At 60.6% G+C, this 21419-nt stretch overlaps 2 protein-coding genes across 2 annotated transcripts; both read left to right on the top strand.

The window, feature by feature from the left end:
• The first annotated feature begins 762 nt into the window (after positions 1 to 762).
• On the top strand, positions 763 to 5293 carry IL2RG (interleukin 2 receptor subunit gamma). The gene is made up of 8 exons (XM_074147995.1): positions 763 to 850; positions 2467 to 2557; positions 2790 to 2974; positions 3135 to 3277; positions 3371 to 3533; positions 3956 to 4064; positions 4136 to 4220; positions 4325 to 5293. The coding sequence occupies exons 1-8, from the start codon at positions 763 to 765 to the stop codon at positions 4526 to 4528; spliced, it is 1068 nt and encodes a 355-aa protein (XP_074004096.1). The 3' UTR covers positions 4529 to 5293.
• A 434-nt stretch (positions 5294 to 5727) lies between these two features.
• Positions 5728 to 11702, top strand: LOC141464379 (sestrin-3-like). The gene is made up of 9 exons (XM_074147261.1): positions 5728 to 5793; positions 8550 to 8753; positions 8947 to 9129; positions 9248 to 9484; positions 9572 to 9683; positions 9917 to 10035; positions 10465 to 10655; positions 10979 to 11123; positions 11410 to 11702. Exons 1-9 carry the CDS (start codon positions 5728 to 5730, stop codon positions 11497 to 11499), a joined length of 1347 nt encoding a protein of 448 aa, XP_074003362.1. The 3' UTR covers positions 11500 to 11702.
• The last annotated feature ends 9717 nt before the right edge of the window (positions 11703 to 21419 follow it).

Here is a 21419-nt window from a genome sequence, read left to right as displayed (position 1 = left end):
CCAGGCTGGATGGGGCTCTGAGCAACCTGGTCTCCTGGAAGATGTCCCTGCCCATGGCAGGGGGTTGGACCAGATGCCCTTTAAAGGTCCCTTCCAACCCAAACTATTTTATGAGTCTGCGATCCTTACCCCAGGACTGCCCCGCAGCCCACCCACACCCCCCCCCCCCGCCACCTTCACCGCCCCAGACACCTGCCCCAGCGGCCCCACAGCCACTGTCCCCCCGACTGCAGCCCCATTGCTGCGCCCACGTCCAACCCCTGCCTCTGCCCCCCATCACTGGCCCCCACAACCACCTCCCGTGACCGTTCCCAGCTCCCAGCAGCTGTCCCCGTGAGCCCCTGTGTGAACATCTCCCCATAGCTGCCCCCTGGGACCGCCCCAGTGACTCCCAGCTCTGCCCAATTCTCAGGGACTCAGCCCAGTGGGTCGGGAATCCCACCCTGGCGGTGCTCCCGGGGGGCAGCCCTGTCGGGGGGTGAGCCCTGTGGCATGGCGGGGCAAGCCGGGGGAGCACCCTGGCATGAACTGCGGGGTCCCGGTGGGGCGGGTGGGGGGGTGCGCTGTGGGGCTGGTCAGTTAAGGGTGGCCAGCCCCCGTGGGACAAGCCGTGCATCCCCAACGTGGTGAGACCCAGTTCCATTTGGAGTGCGCTGTGGGGCGCCCCATGGGATGGGCCCCATGGCAGCAGGCGGTGCCGTGAAGCAGGAAGCGGCACGGGTGCGGAAGCCAGTTCACACGCGCCCCACAGCCGGCCCCGCCATGGCGGTGCCTGGCGCCTTCCTCCTGCCTGTCCTCCTCCTCCTCTGTGGGCTGGGCCCCTGCCTTGCCACTGCCCACGGCTCCCCAGGTAAGGGGGGACACCCATGGGCCCCGGGGGGGATGGGGGAGGCTGCAGTGCCCCATGGGGGGATGTCGCTCCCCGAGGATGGCGAACGAGAAAGGCAAGGTGTGGGGCTGTGTGGGCCACCAAGGCATTAGGGCATGTGCCAGAGACCCCGTGAGCCCTCATGAGCCCCCGTGAGCCAGGGACCCCTGTTGGGTGCCATTGCTCCCATCCTGGTGCTGAAACACCACTGGCCCCATGACTCTCACGGCCCTGCGGCTCCTGGCCCCATGGCTCTACTGGCCCCACAGCTCCCAGGGGAGCTGGCAGGAGGGACCCCGGTCATGGGGGTCCCCCGGGGCAGGCCAGGTTGGGGGGCAGGGGCAGGACGTCATGCGCAGATCCTACCGCCCTGCGTCAGCCAGCGGATCGGCACCAGGCACCATTTCCACCCCAGTGACATCCGCAGTGCCACGCACAGGCAGGGGACGGGGGATGGGGGATGGAAGCTCCTCTTTCCAGCCTGCACCCTTGCCCCGACCGTCGTCCCACTTCTCGGCTGGCTGCCAGTACAACACCAGCTTTCCAGGGAAACTCTGTGTCCTGGGACTTCCTGGGCTGCCAGTAAGGTGCCCTCCATCTCCATATGCGGAAGCAGCCGGAGCACAGCGCCTGTTGGCTCCATCACGTTACACTGCAACCCAGGAAAGCTCTGGCTTTCTCCTTCCCTCCCTGGTGCTGGCTGATGGGTCTGGGCCTCGGAAGGGGCCGGGTGTCCCGTTGCCTGATTTTTAGGGGGAAAAAAATCCCATTTTCTGGGAGCCTCCAGGACAGCTCTAGGCCACCAGCGGCTGGTTTGGCACTTGCAAGGGCTCTGCGGGGAGCCTCGGTCCGTCAGAGGAGGTTGTCCCGCAGCAATCCGTGCCCACGGCTGCCGGAGCGGACTGCAGCGTGGGAACCGGCGCGGGGGTTGGCACCGCTGCAGTGGCCCTGCAGCCCCCAGCCAGCCTGGGATGTGGCCTCCGGCTGCGTGGGCAGGAGCGGGGCTGGCACCGTGGGGCGGAAGGAGGGGGCAGAGGAGGCAGCGTGGGGGCCTGGAGCGGCTGCTCGGTCTCCCGGGGCTCAGCCCCGGCGGAGGGGCTGCGGGGGGGAGCGCAGCCCAGCATAGCGCCCATCACGCAGATGCGGGTACACATGGGCACCTGCCAGCACCCAAAAGGGTAACGATGAGGTGAGTTTAGCCCAGACGGAGACATCGGGCACAAATCCTCGATTTTCTCATGGGACAAGCAAAATGGGTCAGCAGGGAAGGGTTTCTGTCCTGTCCCACGGCGCCAGGGGCAGCAAACAGCGGCTGCGGGGTGACTTCGGGGAGGGGATAGAGGAAATGGGGGCGGAACAGCACATCTGGAGCGAGAAGAGCCGGTGGCATGGATGTGGGAGGGACAGCTGCTTGGCCGGCAGTCCTTTGGAGGAAGATGTGGGGCTGCTGGTAGCCCAGGCGTCACTGGCACAGCGTGTGTGCAGGGGGTGGAGGGGGCCTGGCGTCGCCGGCTCTGTTCGGCTCACAGGGAGGAAGGCTGGCGGGGATGTGTCTCCCCGGTGCGCCCCTGGGGTCCCACAGCGTCTGTCCCTCACAGGGGTGGAGTGTGTCTTCTTCAACGAGGAGTACATGACCTGCACGTGGGGGAGCAGAGAGACGCTCGCAGCCAACTACTTCCTCTACTATTGGTAGGTGCCCCTGCCCCACGGCCAGCCCCACAGCGGGATGTCCAGCGGTGGGTCCCTGCACAGGGGGGCTCCTGCCAGCGTTGCTGGTCCCAGCATCAGCCTGCTCCTCTTTCCCTGAGTCCAGGGTGGGGGAGGCTCTGTCTCTGGGGCAAGCGGGATGGGGTGTGCTGGGGAGAGGAGTTCTGGGGTGGGGGGGGGTCTCAGGGAGCCCCACTAACCTGCTGCGGCACAGGTACGAGAACAGGTCCCCCATGGTGGAGTGTAAGCACTACCTGAAGGACCGGGACGTCAACATCGGCTGCCACTTCAACCGGAGCGAGACCATCCAGTTCCAGCCTTTCCGTGTCCTCCTCAATGCCAGCCTTGGCGGCAGGACCCTGGAGGTCCGCAGCGAGCGCATGGAGCTGCAGAACCTGGGTACGGAGCGATGGGGGGCACCTGCTCTCCTCTGTGGGGCTGCTGTGGGGCAGGAGTGGGGCTGTCGGTCCCTCAGGGCTCCTCCATCAGGTCCCAGCTGATGGCAGGGCCACCGGGGCAGGGGGACAGCACTCAACCGGTCATCGCTTGTGCCTTGTAGTGAAACCAGAGGCGCCCGTCAACCTGACCATCCGCAACATGAGCAGCAACCAGCTGCAGCTGACCTGGGCCTCCCCGTACTCCAAAGCCCATTGCCTGGAGCACTCCGTCAAGTATAAGAGCAACAAGGACACCAGCTGGACGGTGAGAGCCCCTTCGGCAGTGCCTGGGGACAAGCTGTGCACCCTCCTGCATGGCAATGCCAGCCCTCACCACATGGCCCCCATCTCCCTGCAGGAGCACCGGGTGAATGGAGACATCTTCTCCTTCCCCAGCGTGGACTATGAGAAGTACTACACCTTCTACGTGCGCAGCAAGATCAACAGCTACTGCGGCAGCACCCAGCTCTGGAGCGAGTGGAGTGTCCCCGTGGTCTGGGGCAGCAACTCCACCAGCAAGGGTAGGTCCTGGGGGCTGCGGCAGGAGGGGGTGGGCTGGGGCATGGTGGGGCTCGGCAGGCGAGGGGTAGCCGAGCAAGTAGAACACTGGCCCCAGGCAGCAGCTGTAGGGGTGAGACCCGTCCAGGCACCTTGGATGCAGGCAGCAGCCTCTGCATCCTTTGTGCCTCTGGAAGCCAAACATCCTCCGCCAGTGGGACCTGATGACTTTTGCCAGGGGTTTTGTAGCCCTGGAGGGCTGCTCCGGCGTGGCCAGTCCAGGACAGGATCACCAGCCAGTTGCGGTGACAGCGTGGCAGGGCTTGAGGACCGGCTCCTTCCCCATCCTCCGGTCCCAGCTGAGCCCTGCCGGGAAAAGCGTGAGCGCGCCAATGGCCACCCACAATGTGCCACCGGGGGTCTGTGTCACCCTGGCTCTTTCCAGGTGCGGTGGAGGAGCAGCTGCACTGGTTCTGGATCCACACGGTCTTGATCCCCGTTGCCTCCTGCCTGCTCTTGCTGGTCCTAGTCGTCCTGCTGGTGCGCATGGAAAGGTGAGCCTGGGGGGCTGATGGGGGACAGCAGTGCTGGGACCCTTCCCCTCCAACACATCTCTCCCGCGTAGGGTGTGGGTCATCCTCATGCCCCGAATCCCCAACCCCAGCAAGAACTTCGATGAGCTCTTCATCACCCACAACGGCAACTTCCAGGTAAGGCAGCCGCGGGCAGCCCTGCCCCGGGCTCCCCCCCCTTCCCTGCGGGTCTGGGGCTGGGCCGGGTGGTGGCTCCTCTCACCACACTCTGCTCCCCCCAGGAATGGGCCGGAGTCCCCAAAGACGTTGTGGAGAGCTTCAAGCCCAACTACAGCGAGAACATCTGCTATGTGAGCGAGCTGCCCCCCAAGGACAGCTACGAGCCCCTCTGGGAGGGCAGCAACCACCCACCGTCTGTCACACCCGGGTCTCCGGCCACCCCCCAGGAGCACAGCCCCTACAAGAACAGCTACCTGGGAGTGTGACGCACTCCTGCACCCCGCGCCCTGCGTGCTCCACATCCCCGCTACCCCACACCTTGCCTTGCTCCCTGCTCCCACCCTGCCTCCTTCCGGGACCCCCGGCCCCGCTCCCCGCCATGGCCACACGCACCCCTGCGACATGGCAGCATGCTGGGACTGCCAGGGGCTCACTGACCCCCCCTCACTGCTCCAAGGTGCCTGCAATGCCCTGACATCCAGGGGCATGTCCCCACACCCTGTCCCCTTTGTGCCCCACTGCCCTCTCCCCATCCCTGCTGTCCCCGTGCCCATCACCCTTGTGCCCCACCGCCCTCTCCCCATCCCTGCTGTCCCCGTGCCCATCACCCCTGTGCCCCACCGCCCTCTCCCCATCCCTGCTGTCCCCGTGCCCATCACCCTTGTGCCCCACTGCCCTCTCCCCATCCCTGCTGTCCCCGTGCCCATCACCCTTGTGCCCCACCGCCCTCTCTCCATCCCTGCTGTCCCCGTGCCCATCACCCTTGTGGCCCACTGCCTTGTCCCTATCCCCACTGTCCCCACACCTCATCACCCTCGTGCCCCACTTCCCTGTCCTCCACTCCCCAGCCCCGCTGTCCCCATACCCACCCCCTCCTGCCATGCTATCCCCACGCCATGCCCCTCCATGCAGGGGAAGGCATCAGGGCAAGGCCCAGGGAGAGTGGGGATGGAGGGGACCCCCAGAGCAGGGCTGGCGGGAGAGACAGGGCTGGGGCTCAATAAAGGCTGGGACATCCCCACTGCACACTGCCCAGGCTGCAGCCATCTCTGGGAGCGGCGAGCTCGGCTGGGGGGACACAGGGACAGGACAACAGGGGGACACGGGACGGGAGAACGGGGGGACAGGGGGACACCCCACCGCCCCGCAGTGCCCCCCAGCGGCGGGCGGGCCCGGCCCCGCCCCCTGCCCGAGGTGGGCGTGGCCTCCGCGCTTGACGGACGGGTAACTTTCCACCCCTGTCCACGTGGGGCGCCGGCGGCTCCGCCCCCTGAAGGCGGTGATTGGCGAAGGCGGAGCGGCGGACACGCCTTCTGGCGGCGGTGATTGGCGGAGGCGGAGCGGCGGACACGCCCCCCCCACCGCCCGGGCTGCCGCGGTGCCCGGCTCGGCGCCGGCGGGACCGGACGGGACAGGGCGGGCAGGACCGGCACCGGGCACCGGCACCGCAGTGCACGGGCTCACCATGATCGTGTGTCCCCAGAGCGTGGAGCACCCCCGAGGAAGCCGGTGCCAGCGGCTGCCGGGGCAGGTAGGACCCGCCCCGCCGCCACCGGAGACTGTACTGGAGCACCGGGTTCGGCCCTGCTCGCCGCCGCCGGCCCGGCCAGGCTGCGGCACCGGCTGGCCAGGGCATTCCCGCCGCCCGCCGGCGGTGCGCGGGGCCGCGCTCTCCCGGTGCGCTGGCCGGCGACCCGGTGCCGGAGCCGGTGCCGGTGCTGGTGCCGGTACCGGTACCGATGCCGGTGCAACGGCGCCGTCCCCGTCCCCTTTGTGCGGGATGCGGGAGGCGCCGTGCCTCCATCACTGCCAATCAAACTTGTTTTTCTCTCTCCGCCTGCACTGCCCGCGCCGCGCACCGGGGGCGCTGCCGCCGCTGCCTCCTGCACAATGGGGCCCCGGTTACCGGGCCCGGCACCGCCGCGGAGACCCCTGCCGCGGGCACTAGCACGTATCGGTCCCTTCGAGAACCGGGGCTGGGGGCTGGCCGAGAGGTGCTCGCCGCGTCCCCGTCCCCGTCTCCAGCGAGCATCACCGGCGGAGCCACCGGTCCCGGCGGAGCCGCCGTCTCTCCCCGCGGAGGAACGGAGCCCCGGGGTTTTGGGGGATCACACCGCGGAGTCTTGCCCGGCCGGCCGGGGGGCGAGACAGAGTCCCCCGGCTCCTCTCCCGCAACAGCCTGGGCTTGCTCCCGGTCGCAGGACCGGCCGGGCTTCTCCATCCTCCTGCCTGCTTTACATGCAAACTGCTGCCTGGCGATTGGCTGGCCGGCCAGCACCTGCCCGGGCAGAGAGGGGGTGAGGTTGGCGGTGGGTAGGGCGTCGGGGTGCCCGCTGGGGGGCTTGGACACAAGGAAGCCCCCCCCGGGGAGGGAGGCGGTGTCCCCACCGCCCAGGGCTTCGAGTGGGTGCAGGGGAGGAGGGTGATGGCCGGGGAGGGTGAGGAAGGTGGCACCAGGGGCAGTGCAAGAGGCTGGGGGGCGAGGCCAGGGGGACGTGGCTGGTGGTGCCGGCGGGGGGAGACCCCGGGCTGGTGTGGTGGGGAGCAGGCAGGAGAGCCCACGGGGAAGCGGGGCTGAGGTGGGGGATGCCCTGCACCTTCCTTCACCCTCCCTTTGCTGGCCATGTCTGCCTGGTCGCTCCCTCCATCATCACCTGGACAGGCAGAGCCAGGAGAGCTGGTGGCCCCAGAGGCTGAGCTGCGGACTGGGCACACAGCTCCTCGCTGGGGACCACCTTACCCTGGGGAGCAGAAGGGCCCCCGGCTCCTCCAGCTCTGCCCACCAGAAGGAGACCAGTGGCTGTAGCCCCATGGGTGTCCGCAGGGCAGTTCATTCCCCTGAGCAGAGGGACTTTGTGTGGGACTTTCACAGGTCACTTCTGGTTTGCACCTTCTCCGGTGAAACAGAGGAGCCCTCTTCATCCCTCCCCGTTTTAATTTGGGGTTGGCTTTTTATTTTTTAATCCCTATGGCCAAAAGCAAAGAGGAAGCTCCAAATGGCATCAAGTAAATCTCTTGGCGCCTGAGCGATGGCGTGTTCATCAGAGGTGCAGGAGGGTAGGAAACAGCCCCGGGTGCTCTGCTCTGTGCCCCACAGCTTTGCTGTCCCCACCGGTGCTTCTGGGTCACCTCATGGTGGCACGCCAAGCTGCTGCAGAATTGAGGCCTGGCGTAACCCTCTGACTGGCAGGGCGAGGGGCACAGGGCACCGGGCATCCCGGTCGGGGTCTCCGAAGGCCGTGCGTGTGTCCTGGCCGGCAGTGCCAATCCAGGATCGTGGTGGAGCATGGGCTGGTTTGCTGCTGTGCCACTCTTGTGGCTGTGCCCTGGTCACCAGCCTTCGGGTGATGGGCAGGAGGAGGATGACAGTGGGGCCAGTGGCTCCCACGGGAGGTTTGTGTTGGAGCCTGGGAGGGGAGGTGCGCTCCCTGCACCCCAGGGTGCTGCTGGGCTCCCCGCGTGCCAGCGGCAGCCCCGACTCCGTGTGATGGGGGTGAGCGCCCACTGTGCCCTGCGTCGGGGTGGGATGGGGGGGCTGTGGATACAGACCCCGCTGTCACTGTCGGGTGGGTGGTGGCACCGGGGCCGTTCCCTGGGGCGCAGCTGCTGCCTGGGTGCCTTCTGCCCGTCCCCGTGCTCCGCTCCCACCACAGCTCAGGGCTGGGCACCAGCTCGGGGCTGGGGCAGGCGCTGCTGGGGATTCATGGACTCCCCGCGACAAGCTGCCCGCCTGTGTTTTCGCCTGGTGCCAGCGGTGCCAGGCACCCCTGTGCTGCGGGACCTGCTCCACGCTGCGGGAGACCTCTGGGCCCCTCCGTGTGCTCCTGACCGTGTGGCGGGTGCCAGGACAGTCCTTGTCCCTTGGCTTGCTGGGGTGGGAGCCTAAGTGCAGCTCAGCTGGCTCCAGAGCTCTCCCCATCCCAGTGCCGGGTATCATCTCTCATGTTTCTCCTGCTCCGGCCTTGCATTTGCCTCTAAGGCTGCAAGGAACCATCACTCCCGGTTTGCCCTTTGCTTCCGCTCACCCTGCAATGCCCTCTCCCAGGCAGAGACCAAGCGGTGTTTCTTGCAGCCCGTCCTCCCTGAGCAGTTACCCCCCCTCTGCCCAGCTCCCCAGCCTGAGCCAGAGCCCTCTGCAGTGGCTTCGGACCTGATGCAATCCCTCTGGGAGCACCCAGCGGGAGAGGGGATCCCAGCCCCGCACAGAGCCCGGGCTGGGCTGGGCTGGGCTGGGTGCTGCGGTGGGTGCTGCTGCGGGGAGAGCTAAGCTGAGCGCGTTCCCCGCAGGTAGTGAAGATGTCCGGCAGCGACCCTGAGCGCCCCCAGTTCCTCTTCGTGAAGGTGCTGGCGAGCCGGGGGCGGCTGGAGGCGGTGACCCAGCAGATGGGCTACCACCCACAGTACCTGGACAGCTTCCTCAAGATGCAGCACTACCTGCTGCACATGGATGGCCCGCTGCCCTTCGACTGCCGGCACTACATCGCCATCATGGTGAGCCCCGCTGGGAGCCGCTGCGGGGGGACGGGGGCTCTGCTGTGCCTTAGCAGGCTCCCCGCTCTCCCTCCACCTGACGGGCCGTGCCACCAGCTTCTCTGCGGAGGCCAAAGTCATGGTGTCCCGGAGGTTGGGCAAGGGGTGGGTGAGGGGTCCCAGGCGCAGGGATGCTGACGTGCCGCTCTTGCAGGCGGCCGCCCGGCACCAGTGCCGGTACCTGGTGAACCTGCACGTGCTGCAGTTCCTGCGGGCGGGGGGCGATCCCCAGTGGCTGCGCGGCCTCGACTTCATCCCTCCCAAACTCCGCAACCTCAACGAGATCAACAAGATCCTGGCACACCGGCCGTGGCTCATCACCAAGGAGCACATCGAGGTATTGGGGGCGGAGGGCTGTCAGCCAGGGATGAGGGTAGCGGTGGGGACAGCAGCATCCCCAGAGGGTGCTGTCACCCTGCCCCGCATCGCATCGCTGGTCTGTCTGTGTCCTGCAGAAGCTGCTGAAAATCAGCGAGTGGAGCTGGTCGCTGGCGGAGCTGGTGCACGCCGTTGTCCTCCTGGCGCACTGCCACGCGCTCACCAGCTTTGTCTTCGGCTGTGGCTGTGAGCAGGACGAGGGGCTGGGGGGACGAGCCTCGCTGAAGCCCTTGTCACCCGGGAACCAGTGCTTCTGCGAAGCCACTGCCGGCAACGGCTGCAGCCAGGAGCTGCTGCGCATCAACCGCAAGCGGGTGAGCACCTGAAGTGGGGGGGGGGACCCACGGGGGGGATGGGGAGCATGGCTGGGACCGCTGCCCTCACCCCCTGTGTCTGTGCAGTCCCTGGACTCCTGCATGGAGCTGGATTCCCTGCGGGAGCGCATGCAGCGGATCCACGTGGAGACGGAGGGCAGGGAGGAGATGAGGCTGCTGCAGCAGGACCGAGAGGAAGGTGAGGGGCAGGGGGCAGAGGTGGGCGTGCAGGATGGGAGTTTGTGTGGCACACCTAGGTGTTGCTCCCCCGTGTCTATACTTATATTTTCCGTGATGTACGGTTTGGAGAGGGGCTCCTTGGGTGCTGGGGTTGAGGTGCAGCAAGGCCCTGGCTTTTGACGCCTGCTGCACCTGGGAAGGGGGCAGCTGAGCACCGCTCTGACCCCTCTGCAGGGCTCTCCCCTCCCGCAGACACCGACGGGGAAGTCACCGGCGCCACCAACCTTGCATGCTACATGCAGGACCCTGACTTTGGATACCAGGACTTTGCCCGGCGTGACGAGGATCAGACGCAGGTATTCAGAGTCCAGGTGAGGTTCCTGCTCTCTCGGTGGGCAGCAGCCCGGGCTGTCACCTCTCCTCTCCGCTCCTGCTGGTGAGCGGGCAGTGGCGGGGGTGTCCACGCAGCCCCCATCTGGCACAGCTGCTTTTGTGAGATGCCCGAGCGGGGAAGCTCAGCTCCGAGAGGGGACCTGCCCCCCTGGGCTTGGGGAGAGGGAGGTGACCAGTGACTTCTGTCTCCAAGGGCTGCTGATTTTTTTTTTCACATCGCCCTCACGGAGGCAAGGGTCAAAAGCATTAAAAAGCTGCCTGATGAGGGATGTTGTGGTCTGTGGCAGAGCCACCCCCAGAGCAAACCTATTGAATTCTGCTGCATCCTGAAGTCTCCAGCCCTTCTTCCTGGGAACATGTCCTGGGCTCCTTTCCGCAGTTGAAAAGCGTCTTGCTGTGCTCAACAGGATTACTCCTGGGAAGATCATGGCTTTTCGCTGGTCAACCGGCTCTACTCTGACATTGGGCATCTCCTGGATGAGAAGTTTCGGATGGTGGATGGTCTGCAAAGCAGTGCCATGGCCAAGCGGCAGGGCTGCGAACCCTCCGTCTTCAAGCGGGGCATCTGGAACTACATCCACTGCATGTTTGGCATTAGGTAGGGAAACCAACTTCATGGTCCAGGGGAGAAAACCAAGCTGACCCAGGTGGGAGGAGGGTCGAGCACTCAGGCTGTCTTGCAGATGGGCTTGGAAAAGAGGTGGAGGTGAATCACCTGCCTGGATGTTGGACCAGGCAGGGAAGAGATGCTCGGCTTCTGTGGACAGGGCAGGGCAGGGCGCTTTGAGGACAGGGCTTCAGTGCCTGGTGGCCGCTGCCATGTGTCCGCCTGCCGTAAACGGCTGTGCTGTGCCGTACCACAGGCGAGGTGCTCCGTAGGGACACGGTGCTGGCCGTGACTCGCCCCTCTGCTCCCTGCAGGTACGATGACTACGACTACGCAGAAGTGAATCAGCTCCTGGAGCGAATGCTCAAAGTTTACATTAAAACTGTAACCTGCTACCCAGAGAAGACAAACTCAGAAATGTTTGACAGGTTCTGGAAGCAGTTCAAGCACAGTGAAAAGGTGGGACAGCCGGCCCCTGGCTCTGACCGGCTGCGGTGGGGCCGGGAGCGGGCAGGGGCTGCAGGCTGGGGTGCTTCAGGGGTGTATGGGAAACCTTTGGGCCACTAAACCAGTCAGGTTGCCAGGCAGGTGAGGGGGCGGGGGGAATGGAAACTGGCTGTTTGTAAGGAGTTGGGCTTTGCATGGTGGGAAAGGGCAGTTGCCTGTGCTAGCAAAATTGGTGGCATTTTTTTGTCCCATCCCAAAGCCTGGAGAGCTGCCTGACCCTCTCTCGCTTCCCTCTTAGGTCCACGTGAACCTGCTCATCCTGGAAGCCCGCATGCAGGCAGAGCTGCTGTACGCCTTGCAGGCCATCACCCAGTACATGATCTCCTAGACGGCGGGGAGCTGCGCTGCGGCAGGGCCGGCCAGCATCCTCCCTCCCTGAACTCCTGCCTGACCCGTTGTGCTGGGACGGACGGCGAGGGATCACTCCATTTAGTTTACTTGACTGTCTCGTTCCATATTTTTTTTTTTTTTCCCCCCCCTTGTGGGGCTCGCTGAGTGGCCCCGTTACGTGCAATTACCAAACTGTGAGGCAAGTCCGTGCTGCTGAGGTGTCGGTGTGATGCTGGAGACTTGAACACGTCCAAGGAGGACTGCCAAAGAGAAGGGGAGAGGGAGGCGGGAGGGGACTGGGGCCAGTTTCGAGGGACGCTCCCCCATGAGCAGAAGCTCCTCACCCGGCTGCTGTGGGATCCTCGGCCACCACAGGGAGGGCAGAGCTGGCTTCCTTCCCCGCGCTGCAATGGCCGCCCTGCTTCCAAGCCACCCTTGGGTGCCTGGCCTTGATGGGGTGATGCATCTCGCCTGGGGACAGTGAGGCAGCTGGTGGCTGCATTGCAATGTCCCGAGTTGTGTGGGCGGGCAGGGAGAAGCACTGGCTCCCAGCGAGAGCCCTTCCCCAGCCTGGGACAGGACGGGGATGCGCTGGCTGCCTACGCGTCCTGCCCTGTAGGTCTATGTGCCAAACCCCCCAGGACAGACAAGTGGTGACCCAGGTGAACATCAAACTGTGAAGCTTTTGCTGTAGGGTGCCATGGTGCTCTGCCGTCTCTGACAGCAGGGTGAGAAGGTTGACGGCGTTCAGGCTCAAGGTTGGTTTCTGCAGGGGACTGTGAGCAGTCCTCAGGGAGCTTGCCCCAAAGCCCTTCCTCTGCCTCCCGTCAGCGGCAGGGCAGGAGGAACAAGGGAGGCTTCCTACGTTAACGTGGCTCGTATTTTCTTGCCACCATGAGAGGGGCCGAGGTCCTGTGCCCGGTCACTTGCTGCTTAACACCATGGTGGAGAACACAAGTGAGCTATGGGAAGCTTCTCCTAGACCTTGGGCTGTCCCCATGTGAACAGAGGCAGCCCGTGGACTAGCCTTGCCCTCTGCCTGCTCCCCACCGTTCCACCCCCCCCAGCTGGGGAGGGACAAGGGACCCAGCACAGGCTCCGGAGAGCAGCCACAAAAGGGGATCAGGGCTGCTTGTGAGAAGTGGGCGCCTGAAGCAAGGGCAGCCATCGAGTCAGCCCAGCGCACGCTGCTTCAGTCGACCTGTTTACTGCGTAAATGCACGGGGAGAAAACCTTGTGTATGGAAGCTACAGAAAAAGCCTATTTTTGCTATAAATATATTATGTTTGACATGGATGTGTGCTTTATTTCTGCCAGATGGTGGGAAGGGGATCCAAACTTCCACGGCTGCTCTGAAGGCAGGACAGCAGGGCCTGACTGACCACAGTCCTGAGGAGCTCGGGGAAACCCAACATTCCCAGCCACGGCGGGGTCCGGGGCCAGCAGCTGGTCACTGGGGCTGGACCTCTCCTGTTCAGCTTGACTGTATCCTCTTCTCATACTCAGATGAGCAACTCCCGCAGCGTTACATGCTCAATAGGAAAAGAGGGGAAGTTTTTAAGGGGCTCCGGTGAGGAGGAGGAGGGTGCCGGAGGAAGGAACTGGCTTCACCCCCACCAGGTACCCAGCCACAGGTGGGGGAGGCGGCGGTGCTGCTTCTGCAGCAGAGGAAGAAGCACTTTGCTTGTGACCAAGGCCAGAAACCAGGACCAGCTCTTTCCCCAGCCACCTGCAGCAGGGGCTGGAGGAACCTGCGCTGGGGCTGGGCCAGCCTGTACTGGGACAAGCTGGTGCCTGGGCAGTAAAGTGCCAGGACAACTGGTGCTGGGCAGTACCGGCTGAGTCAGTACTGGTGCCAGGGTGACTGGTGCTGGGACCGCTGCCATCAGGCTCGGCTTGACTGTGCTGGGACAGGCACTACTGTTCCACCACGTAGTCCCAGGGAGGGCTGTGCACACACTGGGACAGACGAGTGTCCTGCTTGCCGTTGGGCACAGCGCTCCGGTAAACCATGGCAGCCTGGCCGGCTGCTGGCCGTTCTGCCAACCTGTTCCCTGCCCCTGCGAAAGCAACTCTGTCCCCTACAGGGCTGGGACGAATGGCAGCAGCCAGTTCTCCGCAGGGCTCCTTGCTCCCGCAGCAACTCCCCAGCTCTACACGGCCCAGGGCTGGCTCCGGTAGCAGCATCCTCACCCCCCACCATCACCCCCTGCTGCGGGGAGAGGCAAGGGCTGCAGCGACAGCACGACGTGGACTGGGGACAAAGGGCTGCCCAGCCCCAGGAAATGCAAAGCAGGTTCCCTTTTGCCCCCCACCTCTCTCCATTTGTGCAGGACGAGCACCTCCAGCTTGCAGGACGAGCACTAGTCTAGTGGAGGTGTCCCAGCCCATGGCAGGGGGGTTGGAACTCGATGATCTTTAAGGTCCCTTCCAACTCGAACCATTCTATGATTCTATGGAAGGTTCCATGGGCTGTCAGCCCTGAGCAGAGAGGAGCACAGCTGCTGGCAAGGCCAGGGGAGGCTGCCAGCCTCAGCTCCCCAACAAGAAGACATCCCCACATGATCTCAGAGCTAGAAAGCAAGAGATGAAGCGACCATCTCCTCTGCCCCTGCACAGCCAGCAAAGTTGCTATCATACCCCAAGTAGCACATAACTCAAGCATGGGGGATCGTGTCACTGGAGAAGCCCGTAAGGGTCTTGTTGCCCAGACACGTCAGGGCAGTTCTACACCCACACCAGTAACTCCAGCTCAGCTTTTGAAACCCATGAGCTGGTCCTTCACCTCATCACCCGCCGCTCCTCTCCCATGCCCAGCCAGGCTGCACTCCCTGAGGTCAGGCTTCGAGGCTCCCTGGGAAGGGCGAGACAGGAGGGAAGCAGATGACTCCCCTCTGCTCTGCACTGGTGAGGCCACAATCGGAATACTGTGTCCACTTCTGGGCTCCTCAGTTCAAGAGAGACAGGGAACTACTGGAAAGAGTCCAACGTAGGGCAACTAGGATGATCAAGGGATTGGATTGGGGATTGGATCAGGGATTCCCTGATGAGGAAAGGCTCAAAGAGCTGGGGCTCTTTAGCCTGGAGAAGAGAAGGCTGAGGGGAGACCTTGTCAATGCTTACAAGTACCTAAGGGGCGGGTTGAAGGATGATGGAGCCAGACTCTTTTCAGTGGTTCCCAGTGACAGGACGAGGGGCAATGGGCACAAGCTGGAACATGGGAGGTTCCATTCAAATATGAGGAGAAACTTCTTTCCAGTGAGGGTGCCAGAGCCCTGGAACAGGCTGCCCAGGGAGGTCGTGGAGTCCCCTTCTTTGGAGATCTTCAAGATCCGCCTGGATGCAGTCCTGAGTGATGTGCTCTGGGCAACCCTGCTTCAGCAGGGGAGTTGGACTAGATGATCTCTAGAGGTCCCTTCCAACTCTGACAATTCCGTGACTCTGTGACTCTAAGCCACACGACAGGCCACAAGCCTGGCAACTTCAGCACTTGGGACCCTGCCCTGGTGCCCCCTGCACCTTCATCTGCTCCCACTAGGATACTCCTCTCTATTGCCCTGTGGCTGGAAGAATGACCACTGCCAGAGCCTGGGCTACCACTCCCACGGGCCACTGTGGCCTTACCTGGAATTACTGAGGGGAGGACGCAGGCATACCTCCCAAGCAGTCACTGAGTTTCTTGTGACAGCCTGTAGCAGAAAGGTGCGCTGGCAGCCGCGGCCAGAACTGCTTTGGTCACAGCCGAGCCATCCCCAGGCTGCCCCAGATTGATTATTAGGAAAAATTTCTTGACTAAAAGAGTGGTCAAACATTGGAACAGGCTGCCCAGGGAAGTGGTGGAGTCACCATCTCTGGAGGTATTTCAAAGACCTGTAGATGTGGTGCTTAGGGACATGGTTTAGTGGTAGACTTGGCAGTTAGGTTAATGGTTGGACTTGATGATCTTAAGGTCTTTTCCAACCTAAATGATTCTATGGTTTCTACGGTTTCCTCGCCTGCAGAGAACAGCAAGCTGCCCGCAACAGCGGGCACTGTCACAGCTCCTGCAAACCACCCTTTAAAAGCCAGGCCTATGGCTGCTGGTCTTAACCACAGCAGTAGAGGGTGGAAAAATAGCACATGGGAGCTGGGGACAGACTGTCCTGCCAGGAGGGCCCCGGAGCTGGCAGCGTGCACCCCGCCATCTCCCCATCCCCTGCCTGCCTCCCCCACGCACCAGCTACTCCCGCATGAAGCAGGGCAACAGACTTCCCGTTGTGCTTTCACACGTGGTCCCATCACTGGAGGCACGGGAGAAGTCTTCATCAACCAGGAAGCGTCCGGGGCAAAGCGGGTCTCTGGCCAGAAACTAAGCTGAGCAGGAAAACCAGGTGAAGTTTCTGCACCCACCTCAGGTACTGCTGTTCTGCAGGCAAAATGCTCACGGTGACAACCCAGGAGAGCTACAAGGTCTCCAAGACCGCAAGAAAGGCTGACCTACTGCAAAGAAGGTGCATCGAACCCACACAGCTGTTGGCACAGGACACAGCAGGACTCGGTGACACACAGCAGGACTCCGGGTGACTGCTGCAGACGGTGTCACACGCATCAACAGTGACTCTGAGCCAAGGCATCCAGGCCCAAGCTGGCCTATTTATCTATATCTATCTATCTATCTATCTATCTATTATCTATATCTATTTATCTGCCCACCCCTATCTATTCTGCACTTTGCTCTCCTTGGCAACGCTCAAGTGCCACAGGCTGATGCTCAAATCAGCATAAAAAGTGTTATAATGACTACTGGGGGCAATGCACAGTCCCCTGTGCCATGTCAAGTTTTGAACACATCCACTGACCCGATGAACAACTGCAAAAATCCACCCTCAGCATTTTGTTTCTCCAACAGCACCTCCCACGGCATGCCTGCAGGAAGCACTAAGAGGTGCCCAAGGGGCACAGATGAGGGACAGACAGTTGCCCTAAGGATCTCCTCCTAATCCCCCATTTTTGGAGATTGGCTTAAATCTTGAAGCAGGAGCCTTAAGAGCCCTTCCAGGATTATTTCCAATAACCATTTTAACACTGTTATTTTTTAATGGTATTCTTTACCAGATATCATTGACTACTGAGCATCCCAGGCTTTGAATGCAAGTTTTCTGGCTGTACACGTACTGTGCCATTTCATGAATGAGACTTCCTCCTCAGTCACCCCTGACCTGCTCTCCACGTGTCTGACCAGGCCAGTGGAATCCATGCTCTACACTCCTTCCCTCGTTTCTCTCTGATCTCCTTACCTGTCTCCACTCTGAAGCAACATGACCGAGGCTCTGAACCAGCCTCATCTTCTGCACGACCTCTGCTGCGCTGCAGAGCACCCCCGGGGCAGAGGGGACAGCACATTCGGAGAATCACAGAATGGTTTGGGTTGGACCTTAAAGACCATCCAGTGCCACCTCCTGCCCTGGGCAGGGACACCTCCCACCAGACCAGGTTGCTCAAAGCCCCGTCCAACCTGGCCTTGAACCCCTCCAGGGATGGGGCAGCCACAGCTTCTCTGGGCAACTGGGGCCAGGGTCTCAGCACCCTCACAGGAAAGAATTTCCTCCTGAGATCTCATCTCAATCTCCCCTTTTTCTGTTTAAAACCGTTCCCCCTCATCCTATTCCTCCACTCCCCGATCAAGAGTCCCTCCCCATCTCTCCTGGAGCCCCCTTCAGGGACTGGAAGGCTACTATAAGGTCTCCCTGGGGTGCTTTCTTCTCCAGGCTGAACCCCCCCAACTCTCTCAGCCTGTCCTCATAGGAGAGGGGCTCAAGCCCTCAGAGCACCTCCGTGGCCTCCTCTGGACCCACTCCAACAGGTCCATGTCCTTCCTGTGCTGAGGACTCCAGAGCTGGACACAGTGCTCCAGGTGGGGTCTCCCCAGAGCAAAGGGGCTGAATCCCCCCTCCCCTCGCCCTGCTGGTCACGCTTCTTTTGATGCGGCCCAGGATGGGGTTGGCTCTCTGGGCTGCTAGCGTGCACTGCCAGCTCATGTTGAGCTTCTTCTCATCCACATCCTCACCCCAGCCACCAGAAGGCAGAGCTGCTGGAATGACATGCTGGTTTGGTTCAAGGGGCTCACCACATTACTTGCAAGCTGCTTTACTGGCTCAGACTCTTATCTGCATTCCTACTTGCCTTATATCAAGGAAGGACCCCTTAAAATACCTATCTGAAGCCTTCTCCTGCCCAGAGAGGCCTCTTACCCACTTGCACAGCTCTGAGCAGTCCCAAGGAACGACCAGCTCCTGGCTTCCGCTGTGACATTTGTGCTCCCTTTGATGGGCAGCTCCTAGCCATTATCTTCTACTGTTACCAATGCTCCCCAGCTGTAGTGACCTTCCTGTTTTCCGATGGGAGGATTTGGGGTATGCAAAGACAAAAGATCACTCACATGCTCATCTGTTCTAACTAAGTATCAGCATCTGCTGGTGGATGGGGTGGCTGAAAGACAACAGTAGCAGCAAATCTCTTTCTATATATTCCTAGAGATAACCGGTAGAGTTGCTGATGCTCAAAGATGTTTGAATGTAGCTATATAAAACAGAGTCATCTTCTGCACTCAGGTCTAGACGGGCAAGGACTGAAGGGGTTAGGGTGTCTCCAGACTACTCCTGCAGAAGTTTAAACTCCCCAGGGTCATCTTTTGGGCCTGGCAACCCCATGGGTCCCCAGACGCTGCCCACAGGTTGTACCCATTGGCTCTACAGAGCACACTGGAGCCTTTGTGGGCTGTCACCCTGCAAGCCTCCACCTCTGGCCAGCTAAGGGGCATTTCACCCAGGGGTTGCCCTGACAGGTGGAGAGCAGAAGAAAGAAGCCAAGGACAAGGGAAAAAAGAATAAAAATCCAACCAAAACTGTTCCTCACCAGGGAAAACAGAACACACTGCATGAGACATAGAGCAGAGGATTACAGATTTTTATTTGTCAAACATTCCCCCCTAGTCTAGCACATTCTACAGTCTTGCTAGCACAGATGGTAACAAAGAGCCTGTAATGGTTCAGAAGTTACACTGCTACAGAGAGCAAACAAAAGCAGAGATTTATTATGTAAAAAAAAAAAAAAACCAACTTATTGTGAGAAATGGGTGAAAGAGTGCAGAGGGGATGGGTGGAAACTATATCAGCTAGTGGTGCCCACCCTGTGTGCAGCAGATCTCTATGCTAGCAATGCAGAAACCCTGCCTGGGATCCCACAGGTGAAGGCTCCACTGTCCTGGAAGCATCATTTCACAGAACCATCCCCATTGCCTTAAGAAGGCGGCTCCTCTCAGGAGAGCTGATCTATCTTCTACGTAGCCAAACCCCTCATGACACCTTGGGGAGCACCACAGGGTAGCACCACACCGAGCACCAGGGCACCAGCTGTGAACGTCCCCTTCTACCACACACCATAGCACTGCCATAGCCAGAGAACTGTAACTGCAACACCATCTGTTCTTTCACCTCCAGCTCCTGCTGCCTCTCCTCCCTGCTGCACACCACGGTATTAGATGCAGTTTTGATTCCATCAGAGATTGTTTTCCATCAACTACAGACACATGGGGGTGGGGGGAGAGACGTAAGGCTACTGCAGAGAGAGGATCCCTTCCCTGAAGGGTGAGGAACTGTGGTGATGGGTTACCACGTGCTACCGAGCCTTCACACGGACAGATCTTTTAGGCTTCAGGAGTCACCCCTTGCTTGCTTTTCCCCACATTAATTAGAACATGTTTTTTCATTAGACATGCAACTGTGGCAAACCCTAAGCTATCCCTGTTCATGCTCATGTCCCAAAGTTGATTGATTTGTTGTGGGTTTTTTTGATAATGGGTCCAAACGTGCACGTTATTTTGGTGACAGTCTAGGACACCACTCCCAAGGCACTCCTACCCATGGCACCAGATACAGGTTTCTCATTCCTGGAGCAAGGCTAGCCCTGAAGCATTTGAGTGTGGCTATAAATAAGCAACTAAGTAAGGAAATTAACAAATGATGAGCTACATAAAAGCTTTCTAGGCATTTCCTTTGGAAAGGCTGATTAGTGCTACTTGCTTCTAGCATGAGCCTCGTTTATGAACACACCCGGGCTCTGGAACGCTCCCACTGCTTTCATTCCTCTCACTTACCAGGATGATTTGACTGCTGTTTTCACAGCAGCAGAGGGTAGGGGATGACTTGTTTTTAGACACACCAACAAGGAAAATTAAGGGCTCCAAGAAGCTTTCAATATTCCAAACTCTCACAGGAAGCTGGGAGTATAGTAAGATATGCTGAAGTTCTAAAGAAGGCTCAAGCAATTTGCTAAACCCAGGTGTAAATAAAAGCAACCAGTCTGCCGAGTTACCCAAATCCTTCTCAGCCCAGAGCTGCACAGCAGCTCCACGCTGTGAAAGATGGCATTTGATCCTCTGGAGATGAAGAAACTCGTGAGCTCAGTGAAGACAAGGAGAACACACCCAGCGCAATGTAAGGCTTCATGCCAAGAGTCCCCTGCCCACTCCCCCCCCAGGCACTTGTCCAGGAGCATCCCTCCCCATGTCACTCCCCCCCGTTCCCTCCCCAGCCAGCCCACAGCTGCTCTCCAAACCCCAGCCCAAGCCTTCCTTAGAGCAAAAAACCAAGAGCCCACGAGTACAGGCCCTGCGGTGCTAACACAGAACGAAGATCCACCAAGACACTGTCCTGACTCCAGCAACAGCCAGTAGCAAACGCTTTGGGCAAGAATACAAAAAAACAGACAAGTATTCAGCAACCCCCTACCAGGCATACAGCCTTTTAGCAAGCAGCAGTTTAGGAACTTTAAAGTCTCCAGTGTCCTATGAGGAAATATCCCAGGCTAGAAAAGCTCAACATTTATGAAAAGGAAGTTTTTTTTGAGAAGGGGCTGGAGAACTCCCGAGCTCTCTGCATCCCTGCCCTCTGTGCCCATGATCCAAGCTATCCTGCTACACAAGCAAACGAGAAGCCAAGTTGCCTGCCTGAGCCTGCAACGTGACATCCGTGGTTTACTGAGCACTCCCGGAGCACCGCTGCTCCTCCATCACCACCCTCAGCACCAGCACGCTCTCAGGCCTCTTCAACCACTGTCAGCCCCTGCTGTGCCGAGGAGACAGAGAGCATGGGCACAGACTGCTGCAGGACAGGGACATCACTGCCAGCCCACGGCTACAGCAGGACTCCAGCCAGAGGCGCTCCTGTCTCCAGCGCTGTCCCCCGGTGCTGTATTCCTTAATAAAAGTACATGGTCTCTTATGAACACACATGATTCCCCCCCCGGGCGCTACCCGAGTGCTCAGGACCGGGCTCTCTGCAGCCAGAGATCAGGTCAGGTCCCCAGTGCTGTCACACCTTGGGGACACCTTGGAACAGCCTGGAGACAGCACTTCTTCCTAACAGACCAACCCAGCCAGGGCTCACCATGGATTTGCGGGTCTGAAGCACTGGTTACTAATATCATCCTTCCTATTGCTTTGGGCTCCATTTTTATGAGAAACCAGCTAGAGATTCACATACAACGTGACCAAACACACCGGTGTCTTGTCCTTTGATAACGGCTGTGGAGCGCAGGCAGCCGGTCAACTTGCTCTGGAGATCATGGGATTTGTCTCCCCTCAGGACGAAGTGGCATATGATGTGCCAAATAACACAAATCCCACCAGATCCATTAGCTGCGGCCCAGAATGGCTGATTTTTATGTGCAGCACATGCCATCGGGTGTTGTGGAAAGGGGATCTGTGTCATGAAATAACTGCAGTGAGAATCTATACATCTATGACTCAAGTCTGTGAGACCTGGGATCCCAGCTTAGAATCTGCCTTGTTTCCTTGTGGCAATGAGATGCGGCCAGACACGCAGATTAGGGGTAAATTTGAAACATATCACCACAAGGTCTGCCATGAAGACAGCCTTC

The sequence above is a fragment of the Numenius arquata genome, chromosome 5 (assembly GCF_964106895.1).
Source record: "Numenius arquata chromosome 5, bNumArq3.hap1.1, whole genome shotgun sequence".
NCBI lineage: Eukaryota > Metazoa > Chordata > Aves > Charadriiformes > Scolopacidae > Numenius > Numenius arquata.
The sequence above is the reverse complement of the archived record's forward strand: the minus strand, read 5'-3'. Positions and strand labels throughout refer to the sequence as shown.